The following is a 12,724-nucleotide window of genomic DNA, read 5'->3' as shown; positions in this document are numbered from 1 at the left end:
GTTACAGAAGTTCAGACATTCTCGCTTGAAAGTGGCTTCTGATTGTAAACGCTTCAGTTCAGGTGGTAAGGAATTGTAGTTCACAACACCTCGGACGAAAAAAGAGTTCGCATACAACACTGTTCTATTGGCTGGTACAACATAGTTTCGTAAACGGCTTCCTTGAGCGCTAGTAAGCTTTTCGAATAGAGCAGGGGGGTAACGAGCTGAGCTAAGCTTTTTCACGAACAAACAGGATCTATAGGCGGACAGATTTTTCAGAGGGCATCCGATAAGATTACTTTGTAGATGACTCACCTGATCGTAACGGTTTAGGCCGTAGATATACCGCACACAACAATTCAATGCAACATTTAATCTTTGTAACGTCCCAGCGCTAGTGCGAACATGGAGTACATCCCCATACAGAAAATGTGGGAGGATCAGCGCTTTAAATAGACGAATTTTCGTATTAGTTGATGCAGAAAAAGTATTTGTGTAAAGTGAGCGCAAGCATCCGTAGACTTTACCGCATTGCTGCATGACCAGGTCATCCCATAGCAAGTTTTCATGGAAAACGTAACCGAGGTTGCTGGCCGATTTCACCCAAAGAATTTGCTCGCCATTCATGATCACATTAGGAAGAGCACCAGAAGCGGCATGCCTCTTAGATTTCGTAATATATAGAGCCTTGCTCTTGCTTTGATTCACAAGAAGTCTATTTCTAAAGCACCATGTAGCAACTCTTTCGGCATCTTCATTCACCCGTCGGATCAGTTCATGTGAGTTTTGACTCCGGTCAACAGCGTAGAGCTGAACATCGTCAGCGTACAATTGGATTGAACAATGATGCAGTACACGAGGTAAATCGTTTATGTAGCAAGTGAAAAGAAGAGGCCCAAGAATAGACCCTTGCGGAACGCCAGATGTCACAGGTGTGCTAGGAGAGAATTTATCGCCGCAAAAAACTGTTTGTGTTCTGTTTGTCAGGTATGACGAAATCAACTTCACAGCAGGGGAAGATACGTTGAACTGTTCGTTAAGTTTTTCGCAAAGCTTTTTGTGTGAAATGGTGTCGAATGCCTTGCTAAAATCAAGCAAAAGTAAGACCCCAGAGTTTTGTTTATCCACAGCAGAAACAAGATAGTCGTAAACCCGAAGTGCTGCTGTTTTCACGCTTTGGCCTCTACGAAAACCTGCCTGAGTCTCAGTGAGCAAATTGTGGTCATTTATGAATGCGGATATCTGGTTTTCAACACTTTTTCAAATGATTTTGATAAGGCGCACAATATGCTTATAGGCCTTAGATTCTCAATTGTGTTTGATTGAGACTTCTTCTTCAAGGGAATGATTTTAGCGCGTTTCCAACATGCGGGATATATCGAGGTACATATAATAGAGTTAAAAAGGTGAGTTACATGGTGAACGATTAATGGCAGTACCATTTTGATAAATTTTATGGGTAGACGATCCAGACCTCCCGAATTTGATTGAATATCGCATATAGAGTTAACAACCTCCCAATGGAGTACAGGCCGGAAAGAGAAGTTCAGCTGCGACGGTTCTGTTCCACCTCTGTATGGCTCATGACTATCCGCTCTCGAATAGTAGGATGAGAACATCCGGTTTACGTCGTCTGGATCAAATTTACACACCTCATTTGTCTTGACTTTACCAACTCCTAGACTCTTCACACGTTTCCAGAGAACGGCAGCAGGTAAATGATCATCCAAAAACCGATTCAAATGTTGTGCTTTGGTTCTCGTAATTAGAGAGTTGGTACGATTTCGTAGAGTTTTATAATGTCGTCGTTTTAATTCCTTCAGATGCAATGGAGCTCTACGCCAGTCATTGTATGCTAAGTTACGTTCCAATATAGATCGTCGCACGGCATGGTTGAACCAGGCATTCGTTGGTTTGGGTGTAGAAGATGTTCGTGTATCGTACATAGGTTTCTGTTGAGAATCTCAGTCTTGTCATCTGGATTTGATGACTCGTAGAAATCAGACCAATGAATACCAGTTATATCAGAGTTTTTATAGTCTCTGAACACATTTACCACGATGTCGTCTACAACGTTAAAATCAAGCGAACAGAAAATCAGGTCATGCTGCGATAAACATGGGAAACTAACTTGTCCAAAACGTATGACTTTATCGAGTTTATTTGTCAGTAGAAGATCTAACTGGGAGCATCCGTTGTCGTGAAAAAAGGTAGGTGACCCTTTCAAGTATTCGGCCAAACGAATATTCGACCGAATATTCTTTTAAGTTTTTAATAAAAATTCAAAAGCGATTATTTCAATTTCATTCCATTTCTTCCATCTAAATGTCTCTCATGTTTTTATTTGAAACAATGTATTATGAGTCAAACGGCTTAAAGGTTTTTGGGCGGTATACGGCGCCGAATTTAATCAATGGCCGAATTTTCGGTACATCTCTACTGGTAACCCTATCAAAAATTCTAAAAATGAGAAATGTTAGAATACACATTTTAGAAGAAGACAGAAAATTTCATGTATTTAGCTTCAACCGTTCCTGAGATACCGCATTGAAAAGGTATAGTTCGGGTCATAAAGACCATAACCACAACAGTCAAACTTGGGTAAACAAATTTATAAAAAATAAATTAAATTGCCTAATGATACGTAATAAAAGTAAAAAACCAAACCATTTATCTTTTACGTTTTATAACAAAGAAGTTATGAAGCAAAGATAAAAAAGAGGCCCATGATTCCCCACTCTCCCCAACCTAAAATACCCAAACACTGTTTAGATTGAAATAGCATACTTACATTTGCACTTTGAAAGTATTATGAATATAGTTTTTAAAAAAAGTGATGTAGACTTACCGGATAATTTTTTTTTCCTCGGCACGCTCGATATGGCTATTGTTACTGGTGTTTAAGCATTTGTGGCAACCAATAGGACACAAGATGGAGCTCTTCGCCGACGCTTTTTTTTCTTTTCAGATTCTTTTGGTTTCAACAGTAGATCTTTGATTGGATCGTAACCGGACACTTAGCACAATCTTGAAATCATCCATTCCTCAAAATACAGTAACCTATACGATTATGTTTGCATTTTATCACTACCTAGTTACTAACAGGTTTTATCGGATCAATAGTATTCATCGCATATCATACATTCGTATGTTTTATTTCAGTACAACTTCAATACTAGTTTTCATATGACACCACATATTAATGTTAACCATTTCCCAAATACTAAGACAAGATTAGGAAAAAAATAAAGTATTGTTTCTTAAACAATTTTAAAGCAAACACTGACGTGTTCTATCGACAACCTCCTGAATATACACCTCGGAAAACTCAAGCCAATGGGTTTTATTTTGACACAATACATACGGCTCTCGGCCGACGCGACTGGTCTTCAATGATAAGGTGGTAACACTTTCATTTGGAGTTGTCACCAAAAGCGTTAAGGTTAAAATTTTCCAACTGTGGGTCCTGTTGATACGCGGTCTTGGGTTACGTCTTAGCTTGCAAATCATACAGTAAAAACTAGTTTTTTAGGCCATGCCTGAAACCAGTCTTAACCCGATCGGTTCCATTCTGTTGTCACGCTTAGCAAGGTTTGCATCCATAATCGGATACTGTTTAACGGGTGCTTCAAACTGATCAAATGTAAAATTGAAGGGAATGGCCGCCGATGGAGAAGAAGCGGTTGAAATGGATGATGAAGCGAAGGAATCGGCACTGCTTGCTAGGGATTCCCGTTTGGATGGATTGTAGGAAGGACCGAGGGCAGCCATAGCTTCCAGTACACCGGCATCAGCCGCAGCAGTGAAATACTTCTTAGCCATGCTGCGACTCCTACGGAGTCCACCAAGTCCTCGAGCATAATACACCCCCAGATTGTACATGGCACCGGCGTGACCCAGGGATGATGCCAGGTGGAAGCACTCCATAGCCTAGCGGAGAAATTAAATCAAAGGTTAAATAATGACGATTTTAAATCGACAAAATTTGATTCAAACTTACCACCCTAGCGCTCTTTTTGACGCCGAATCCCTGCTCATAGCAGATGCCTAAATTGAAGGCTGCTCCAGCATGCTGATGGCTGGTGCCCAGCTTCAAGTGCGAGACTGCCGTCTGATAGTCACCGGTTTCAAGGCTCTGAACGCCCAACTGATACTCGATCTCTCCGATTACATTCAAAAGGTTTTCCATAGCCGATTCTACGGTAGGTGCTGGAGGTTCCTGTTGTTGGCTTTGCTGGACCTCAGTCTTGCCACTCAAATCGATTTCGTTGTTGATGCGAACTACCTGCTGCTTCTGGACAGCGGGGAAGTTTTCGAAATCGAACTCCGCCAACCGGCTAACCTTAGCCGTCGGAATCGGAACCCCAAAAAAGGTAACCAGCTGTTGCCCTTCATTTGCAGTTTTCGAACCTTCATTTTTAGGAATTGGTTCAATCGGAGGCGATGCCGGAAATTGGAAACAGCGGCCAAACTCCTGGCGACCAAGCTCTCCCGGAAGTCGATGGGCAGCCGAGATGAGGTACGGCAAGCACTTGGGACCATCCCATTTATGATTGCGCCGATACAGGCAAACCAACTGGCTCGTGTACCAACCGCAAATGATGGCGCTTGTCTGAGGGAGCGGATAAAAGGGAAAATTAATGGACAGTTTAAAATTTCTACTAGGTAATAGCAGCATAAGACCAGATAAGAGTTAATTCACATTGTGAAAGTTTTATCTTTTTCGTCAGTTCATCATTTTTTAAACATTTTGAAATTGTTGTTGTATTTGATTTTTTTGGTCATTTTCATTGTAAAGTTTCGATTTTACTTTTTTTATATTTTTGTAATTGTTATCAGTTTATTATTTTGTCATTTTTGTTCTTTATTATTAAACTAACGTTAATTTTTTTTAAATATTTTTGGTGCATATCGCCCTTTATCAGTCTTGAAAATGTGTTAAAAGCCTCCCATGATAAGAGAAATCGTGGTATAAACAATCATGACTACCCATTTCGCGGGGTATCAATGAATTTTTGCAAAGTCCCTCTTATCCTCTGCCGCGGCGCCGACTTCAGTAAATAAATAAAAGTCGCACTTACCCAGGTGATTGCCCCGATCCAGCTGTGCTCGCATTGCCAATAGTCCTTCTGCTTCCGGGGTCCTTCCTTCTCCGAACTGCTGGAACCCGTATCCTGACCCTGGCGGATCCGCTCTAGCCGCTGCTGACCCAAATTCAGCAGACAGTAGGACCCATGGGAAGGACCATTATTTTCCTCTACCGAACCGGACGACGAGCGATTATCCGCACAGATTCGCTCTCCGGTTGGCCACGGGCGCCGTACCTCTAGAATGGTTTGGGTCCGATCGCACACATCACGGATCCGCCGGGAAACATACTTCCACATCGAAACCGACCGCTTAACGGGGCACCGAGTTTAATTTTACCGAAATTATTGAAGCTCGTTTTCTGATAGCGACCTTGCGTTGCGCCACCATTTGCGTTTTTGTTTTTCTCCGCGAGGATTCGATCGCGAGGCGTTATGCATGCGGGAAACTTTCACTCGCACCTAGGTGTTACGATTTATACGGGTGATGTTAGCCCAATTTAAAAAATAAGGTGGTTCAGAAAAGTCCTTTTATGTTTGATGTTTATCGTTTTCATTAGGGGCGGTTCAGATACCACGTGGACAGAAAAATGAGATTTTTGACACCCCCCTCCCCTTCCGTGGACAAGCGTGAACATTTGGCAAACCCCTACCCCCCTCCCCGGATGTCCACGTGGACAGATTTGAAATTGTTTTTTTTTAAACTCATTTGACAGTTAGAAAACACTACTTTTTGCCTATTTGTTATTGGAATGGCTGATGTAAAAAAAAGAAATAGCTTTACCTGATATAAAAGAGTTTTAAATTTTTTGATTTTCTTAATAATCATATTTATTACTTGCTTACAAAAGACTTTTGATTGTTTAAACTTAAACTGGAAAGCTTTGTAATTCTATGATTCAAACAGTAAGTATGTCCACGTGGACATGACCCAAACCCCTACCCCCCTCTCCGTGGACAAGCGTGGACATGTCCATACAACCCCCCTCCCCCTAAGTTGTCCACGTGGTATGTGAACGGCCCCTTATGTACTTCGAATGAACTGGAACTACTTGTGTGAACATAATTTTCATTTTATTTCTGGTTTCATGTTGGCTTCTAAATGGCTATTGACGAAGGCCAGTTTTTTCTTTTTTCCCCAGGAATTTACCTCAAGGTGACATTCATCCTTAAACGAGAGCCAGTATCAAAAGTAATTTCAAATGACAAAAACGACAATTCCTGAGGCTAAAAACAAAATAGAAACTTTAAACGCCTTTAGGTTCCCCAAATCTAGTCTTATTGTGCTGAATTTTTTCACATGTCAGATTTTTGAACCGTTCAAAAATTTTACCATTTAGGACCACGATGGAACCTGAACGGGAAAATAGCGAAGTTCGGGGTTTAGTATCTTACTTAATTTGTGAATTGTCCCAAACATAGTTTTGTGATTAAATTTACAACTTTAGAGTTACTCAATTTAGTTCAGCGAATTCAGGAGGTTTTAGCCACTAATATCAATTACGATATATTGCACAATGTACAACGTCAATCAAATGGTTTCTTCTCATTTTCTTTTGAATATATGCAATTTCTCAAATCGAATACTTATTCAATAATTTTGATTATTTTTCTCTCTTGGGTTTATAAAAGCGCAAATCTTTATTCGAAAATCTTAGCGTATTATAACTTGGCATCACTGCTAGTCAACGAAATCGTGCTGGCTGGCGTTTGATTTTCGTGGTCTGTTTTTCCGGATTTCACGCCGGACCGTTTGAATTTTGTGAAAATCTGGCCAAAAGCATCGCTATCGGTGTTGTTAATCCTCAATGGGACATCGTAAGGATAGCGGAGAATCAGGTAAGCTAAAAGTTTGAACTATTCAGGAGGGGAAAAAAGTTCATTGTTTACATTTCACGCCAGGCTCTGATTCAGATTCCAGTCGGGGAAGCCGGAGTCGTAGCGGAACCCCAGCGGTAGCTCCGACCCCGGGTCATAACCTGGAACATCATGATTCTCGTTCTAACTCACCAACGGGATCACCGGGACAAAACCGAAGCAGATCCGGTTCGGCTGCTTCCGGTCGTTCGGGATCTCAGCGTTCCCACAGTGGTTCTCGATCTCGATCGGGGACGCCGGGCTCGAGACGGTCTCACTCTCGTTCTAGGTCTGGTTCTCGAGCTTCCGGGGGTTCTGAAGGAAGAAGATCTCGTTCCGGATCGCAAGGAAGCAGAAAGTCCAGATCCCGTAGCGGCACTCCGATGAACCGGTCCCGAAGTGGAACTCCGGAAAATCGTTCTCGCAGTGGAAGTCCCAATAATCGATCCAGGAGTGGTACCCCGGAAAATAGATCCCGCAGTGGAAGTCCTGCCGCGAGATCTCGCAGCGGATCCAGGTCTAGATCAGGGTCTCCGGTAGGATTTTTGTTTTTAAGGAAAATTTTTGAATAACTTGTTTAAATTGTTGTTTTCTCCAAACAGGCGAAATCTCAATCGAGTCGTCGATCCCGGTCCCGATCCCGTAAATCAGGTTCCCGTTCACCATCGCAGGCAAAATCGCATCGTTCCAAGTCCGGTTCCCGTTCCCCGTCACAAGCCAAGTCGAATCGTCGGTCCAAATCCGGTTCTCGTTCGCCATCGCAAGCTAGATCAAACCGGCGATCAAAATCCGGATCCCGTTCACGGAGCCGCTCAGCCGATTCTGACATTCGAGAAGACAAACGCAAACGAGCAGTGCTTTCCAGTGATTCCGGATCAGATGCCGAAAAGATACAGAAAAAGAGGAAAAGTAAACTGATCGATTCAGATTCGGATGAAGCTTCCGGCAAGGAGGAAGCATCGGAGGGAAAGAAGGCGAAGGATGATTTGACTGCAGATGCTTTGTTCGGTGATGCTGACGACATTAGTTCGGATGAGGATGCTGATTCTGGACGTGAGAGAGACGAGTTGGACGATCTGGAGGATGAACAGAAGAAGGATAGCGAACGAGAGAGGAGCAGAAGTCGAAGCAGGTCCAGGTCGCGTTCGAGGTCCAGGTCCAGGAGTCGCGATAGCGATCGAAGATCTTCCGATGGAGAAAGAGGGGAAGGATTGGCTCGATTCGAGGAACCTAAAGAACCGGAAGCAGAACCTGAACCTATACCGGAAACCAGGATCGATGTTGAGATCCCTCGAATTGTCACAGATTTGGGTCGAGATTTACACTTTGTAAAACTTCCCAATTTCCTCTCCGTTGAAACGAGACCCTTCGATGAGGAAACCTATGAAGATGAAATTGACGAAGAGGAAACTCTGGATGAAGAAGGTAGACAACGCTTGAAACTGAAAGTTGGCAACACAATCCGTTGGAGGAATTATATCGATGACGATGGCAGTGCGATCCGTGAAACGAATGCTCGTTTTGTTCGTTGGTCTGACGGAAGCACCAGTCTGCATTTGGGATCTGAAATCTTCGATGTTTACAAACAGCCGCTGCAGGGAGATCACAACCATCTGTTCATTCGTCAGGGAACAGGTCTGCAAGGTCAATCCGTCTTCAGAACTAAGCTCACGTTCCGACCGCACTCGACGGAATCGTTTACTCACAAAAAGATGACCATGTCTTTGGCAGATCGGTCGACAAAAACTTCCGGTATCAAGATTCTCACCCAGGTTGGTTTCGATCCGGATGCAAACCGGAAAGAAAACATCAAGAAAGAGGAGGAAAAACTCCGAATGGCTATGCGGGCAAATCAAAAACCGAACCAGAAACCCAGTGGCCGGAAACGTGGCGAAGGTGGAAATGCCAACAGTTCGTATCAGCAAGATGAAGGCTCCGAGGACGAGGGAGGAATCTCGATTGCAGCCATCAAGAATAAATACAAGGAAGACAAATCGAAACCCCGACAGGGAGCAGCTATCTATTCCTCGGAAGAAGACGATTCAGATGTGGACACTGGTCGTAAGAAAAAGAACGTCGATAGGAAGAAAGCGTTGCGTGCTCTGGAAAACTCGGACGATTCTGATGGCGGCACCAGACATTCCGGGTCGGGTTCCGGTTCCGGATCTGAAGCAGGTTCAGCTTCCGGCTCCGGTGGTCGGGGTTCCGGAAGTGAACGAAGTGGCGCGGAACAATCGGGTGAGGAAGCCGCAGGTGGCGAAGATAGCGATGAATGAATTGACAAACATTTTAAACTTTAATATTATCGCTATATCTAATAAAGTATGTGCTACATAATGACACACATCGATCGGCCGTCGTCTTTTGAAGGTTCCACTTCCCCACGCATTTCTCGCGATTTTAGCTCCAGGTAGGAATTTTCGTACTCTTTGGTGAGATGTTCTGGCAGTGGTTTGGACCAATCTTCCGGTACCTTTTCTCTTTTCCTCCACACATCGTTGCCGAAGTGTGCCTGAAAGTTAGTTTAAAAAATGTAAGAAAAACTTTAATAACAAGAGTTTTAAATTACCTTCAATCGTTCCTGCCGTCGATTGCGTTCGCTTTCGATTAGTTCCATTGCGCTTTTGGTGTCCCGAGGGTTCTTCTCAAAGCGTACACAGTTGTCGAAGTCCCTCTTCCATTGGTTACAATCGATGCTCTCGCCATGGATGAAGTACTGATGGAAGCGAGCCTTGATGCTGGTACAATCGTCAAACTCTTCGTTGTAGAAGAAACATGGTCGTATCTGGAAATCAAACCTGTTTAAATTGAGCCCTGAAAAATAAATCACAATTAATCAACCTACCGACCACAGGTTCCGGAAAACTTCGTGTTCCTCGGGAGTTTTCGGTTCCGGGGGGATCTCCGTTAACTGTGGGGCCATGGTGTCCTGATGCGGAAAATTTCGGAATCACCGGTGCGGGAGGAATGCAAAAATTATGTAAACATTGGCAGGGGGAGGCGTTACGTTTTTGAGTCTGGGTGTTGTTAGCCCTTACACGAATAAATTTAAGAACACAGTTTAGTACACTAGTCATCTCAATAATACCCTTCAGCATTCCTTCAAAGAGCGATAATTCGCTCATTGGCTGGAATGCTCTTACGTTCTTTGAAAACAATATTGTAAACTAATTGTTAAATTGTTTTGATAGGGTTTTGTGCCTGTTGGAGAAGAGGCTTGGAAAAATTTAACTCCAGCGGGCTTTTCCTGTCCGAGGAAAAAAAATAATGTTAAATTCTATGGACGAACGTTTTAAGTGTTTTTTTTTGTTAATTCTTTATTTGAAACGGCTCATACCTTTAGGCTTTAAGGAGCCAAACTCTTTTTATTTTTTTTTTTTACAATAGTTTGCTTACTTCTAGTTCACTTTTTTTTAAAGAAAAGAAAATAGATAGGGAAACATGAAAATAAAAAGAATTATAGACGAAGATCAATAGCTTTAAGGAAAAGATATATTTCGAACATGTAGTCCAAGTCTATCACTGCCAGCACATCTCTCACTGGAACATAGGGTGGTTTTCCTCGGGCCCGAAGGGAGTCTATGAAATTCGTTCTAGCGACAAGATGGACCTCGCACGACCAAACAATATGCTCGATGTCGTGGTAACCTTGGCCGCAACTACACAAATTGCTGCCAGCAATATCAAAACGATAGAGTACCGCGTCTAAGGAACAATGATTGGACATGAGGCGGGAAAATATACGAATAAAATCCCGACTCAGGTCCAATCTATTAAACCATGGTTTAAGGCTTACCCTTGGGATAATCGAGTGCAGCCACCGACCATCCTCATCCTCGTCCCATTTGCGTTGCCAGTTGACAAGAGAGTTTCTTCGAACTAAAAAGTAAAATTCGTTGAAGGCGATTTCACGCTGATACGTGTCGCCTTCCATCGCCCCCACCTTTGCCAGAGAGTCTGCCTTCTCATTACCCTCTATCGAGCAATGAGAGGGAACCCAGACAAAGGTGATGTAAAAGCGACGTTTTGATAAAGCACTCAAACTATCCCGTATCTTCTCAAAGAAGTATGGCGAGTGCTTTCCCGGTTTTATTGAGTGAATTGCTTGAACAGAACTCAGACTATCCGTTACAATAAAGTAGTGCCCGACTGGCCTTGAAGCGATACTGTCCAAAGCCCAATGAATTGCTGCTAACTCTGCTATATACACAGAGCATGGTGACTCGAGGCTGTAAGAGGCGCTAGATATTTCGTTGAACACTCCAAATCCTGTTGATTCCTCTATAAGTGATCCATCAGTAAAGTACAATTTATCAGCATCGACGTGTCTATATTTAGCTTCGAAAATTCTTGGAATCAGAAGTGGACGATGCGGATCCGGGATTCCACGAATTTCCTGCTGCATAGACAAATCAAACTGGACAGAAGAATTATCGTAGTCTGGGCAGTGGTCTGGGCTACAAACACGAGCAGGAGAATACGAAGAAGGGTTTACCTGCATTGACATGAGGACATGGTATATAGACATAAATCTTGTATGAAAATGTTGCTCAAGTAACCTTTCAAAATTAACGATCACCAATGGGTTCATGACCTCACACCTAATGAGGAACCGAAGTGACAGTAGATTGAATCGATCTTTCAAAGGGAGTATTCCTGCCAAAACTTTAAGACTCATGTTGTGCGTAGAGGGCATACAGCCCAAAGCGATGCGAAGACAACGGTATTGGATACGCTCGAGTTTTATGAGGTGAGTTTTGGCAGCCGACTGGAAACAGAAGCTACCATATTCCATAACTGAGAGGATAGTTGTTCGATACAATTTTAAAAGATCTTCTGGATGGGCTCCCCACCAGGTGCCAGTGATTGATCGGAGAAAATTGATTCTCTGTTGGCATTTTCCTTTCAGATACTCAATGTGTGCTCTCCATGTACATTTGGAATCAAACCAAACCCCAAGATACTTAAAACACCTCGATTGAGTGATCGTCCTGCCAAGAAGTTGGAGCTGTGGTTGAGCTGGTCTATGCTTTTTAGAGAAAACCACTAACTCCGTTTTCTCTGGAGAGAACTCGATTCCAAGCCCCAAAGCCCAGGATGACAATCTGTTTAAAGTATCTTGTAAAGGTCTGTGCAGATGTGACTCAGTATTACCTGTTACAGATACTACGCCATCATCTGCAAGTTGTCTTAAAGAGCAGCCTTCAGAGAGACAACTGTCGATGTCACTTACGTAAAAGTTGTACAAAAGTGGGCTTAAACATGAACCCTGCGGGAGACCCATGTAGGAGGTTCTTCTAATTGCAATATCTCCGTGAGCAAAGTTCAGATGTTTCTCACAAAGCAAGCTGTATAAGATGTTGTTCAATAGAGGAGGCAGACCCCGGGAGTGCAACTTGTCTGACAAAACCTCTATCGACACTGCATCAAAAGCTCCCTTTATGTCTAGAAACACTGAAGCCATTTGCTCACGTTTTGCATACGCCATTTGTATCTCTGAAGACAGCAAAGCAAGACAATCGTTTGTCCCTTTGCCCCTTCGAAACCCAAATTGAGTATCTAAAAGGAGACCATTTGCTTCTACCCATTTATCCAAACGAAACAAAATCATTTTCTCCATCAACTTGCGTATACAAGACAACATCGCTATAGGACGGTACGAATTCGCATCGGATGCTGGTTTTCCGGGCTTTTGGATAGCGATAACTTTCACTTGTCTCCACTCTTGGGGAACAATGTTGTTCTCCAAGAATTGATTAAATAAATTTAACAAGCGAAATTTTGCTGCGTCCGGAAGG

General features: G+C 43.0%; 3 protein-coding genes across 3 annotated transcripts; 1 reads left to right on the top strand and 2 right to left on the bottom strand.

Moving 5' to 3' along the window:
• Positions 1 to 3,116: 3,116 nt before the first annotated feature.
• On the bottom strand, positions 3,117 to 5,487 carry LOC129756390 (uncharacterized). The gene is made up of 3 exons (XM_055753248.1): positions 5,064 to 5,487; positions 3,983 to 4,594; positions 3,117 to 3,912 (listed from the first exon to the last, which is right to left on the bottom strand). The coding sequence occupies exons 1-3, from the start codon at positions 5,367 to 5,369 to the stop codon at positions 3,511 to 3,513; spliced, it is 1,320 nt and encodes a 439-aa protein (XP_055609223.1). The 5' UTR covers positions 5,370 to 5,487; the 3' UTR covers positions 3,117 to 3,510.
• Positions 5,488 to 6,750: 1,263 nt separating this feature from the next.
• Positions 6,751 to 9,272, top strand: LOC129751944 (another transcription unit protein). The gene is made up of 3 exons (XM_055747734.1): positions 6,751 to 6,908; positions 6,972 to 7,462; positions 7,529 to 9,272. Exons 1-3 carry the CDS (start codon positions 6,878 to 6,880, stop codon positions 9,200 to 9,202), a joined length of 2,196 nt encoding a protein of 731 aa, XP_055603709.1. The 5' UTR covers positions 6,751 to 6,877; the 3' UTR covers positions 9,203 to 9,272.
• On the bottom strand, positions 9,200 to 9,949 carry LOC129751945 (UPF0545 protein C22orf39 homolog). Its single transcript, XM_055747735.1, has 3 exons — positions 9,772 to 9,949; positions 9,496 to 9,711; positions 9,200 to 9,438 (listed from the first exon to the last, which is right to left on the bottom strand). The coding sequence occupies exons 1-3, from the start codon at positions 9,847 to 9,849 to the stop codon at positions 9,256 to 9,258; spliced, it is 477 nt and encodes a 158-aa protein (XP_055603710.1). The 5' UTR covers positions 9,850 to 9,949; the 3' UTR covers positions 9,200 to 9,255.
• Positions 9,950 to 12,724: the final 2,775 nt, after the last annotated feature.

This window comes from Uranotaenia lowii, chromosome 3 (genome assembly GCF_029784155.1).
Source record: "Uranotaenia lowii strain MFRU-FL chromosome 3, ASM2978415v1, whole genome shotgun sequence".
Taxonomy (NCBI): domain Eukaryota; kingdom Metazoa; phylum Arthropoda; class Insecta; order Diptera; family Culicidae; genus Uranotaenia; species Uranotaenia lowii.
The sequence above is the reverse complement of the archived record's forward strand: the minus strand, read 5'-3'. Positions and strand labels throughout refer to the sequence as shown.

Excerpts from the sequence above, each read along its gene's own strand:
- LOC129751945 (XM_055747735.1), bottom strand. The coding sequence starts at position 9,849 with ATGGCCCCACAGTTAACGGAGATCCCCCCGGAACCGAAAACTCCCGAG. Across the intron at positions 9,712-9,771 it reads TTTTCCGGAACCTGTGGTCG|ATACGACCATGTTTCTTCTA; the intron begins GTAGGTTGATTA and ends TTTGATTTCCAG. Across the intron at positions 9,439-9,495 it reads GACGGCAGGAACGATTGAAG|GCACACTTCGGCAACGATGT; the intron begins GTAATTTAAAAC and ends ACTAACTTTCAG.
- LOC129756390 (XM_055753248.1), bottom strand. The coding sequence starts at position 5,369 with ATGTGGAAGTATGTTTCCCGGCGGATCCGTGATGTGTGCGATCGGACC. Across the intron at positions 4,595-5,063 it reads GGATCGGGGCAATCACCTGG|ACAAGCGCCATCATTTGCGG; the intron begins GTAAGTGCGACT and ends CCGCTCCCTCAG. Across the intron at positions 3,913-3,982 it reads TCAAAAAGAGCGCTAGGGTG|GCTATGGAGTGCTTCCACCT; the intron begins GTAAGTTTGAAT and ends TTTCTCCGCTAG.
- LOC129751944 (XM_055747734.1), top strand. The coding sequence starts at position 6,878 with ATGGGACATCGTAAGGATAGCGGAGAATCAG. Across the intron at positions 6,909-6,971 it reads TAAGGATAGCGGAGAATCAG|GCTCTGATTCAGATTCCAGT; the intron begins GTAAGCTAAAAG and ends ATTTCACGCCAG. Across the intron at positions 7,463-7,528 it reads GGTCTAGATCAGGGTCTCCG|GCGAAATCTCAATCGAGTCG; the intron begins GTAGGATTTTTG and ends TTCTCCAAACAG.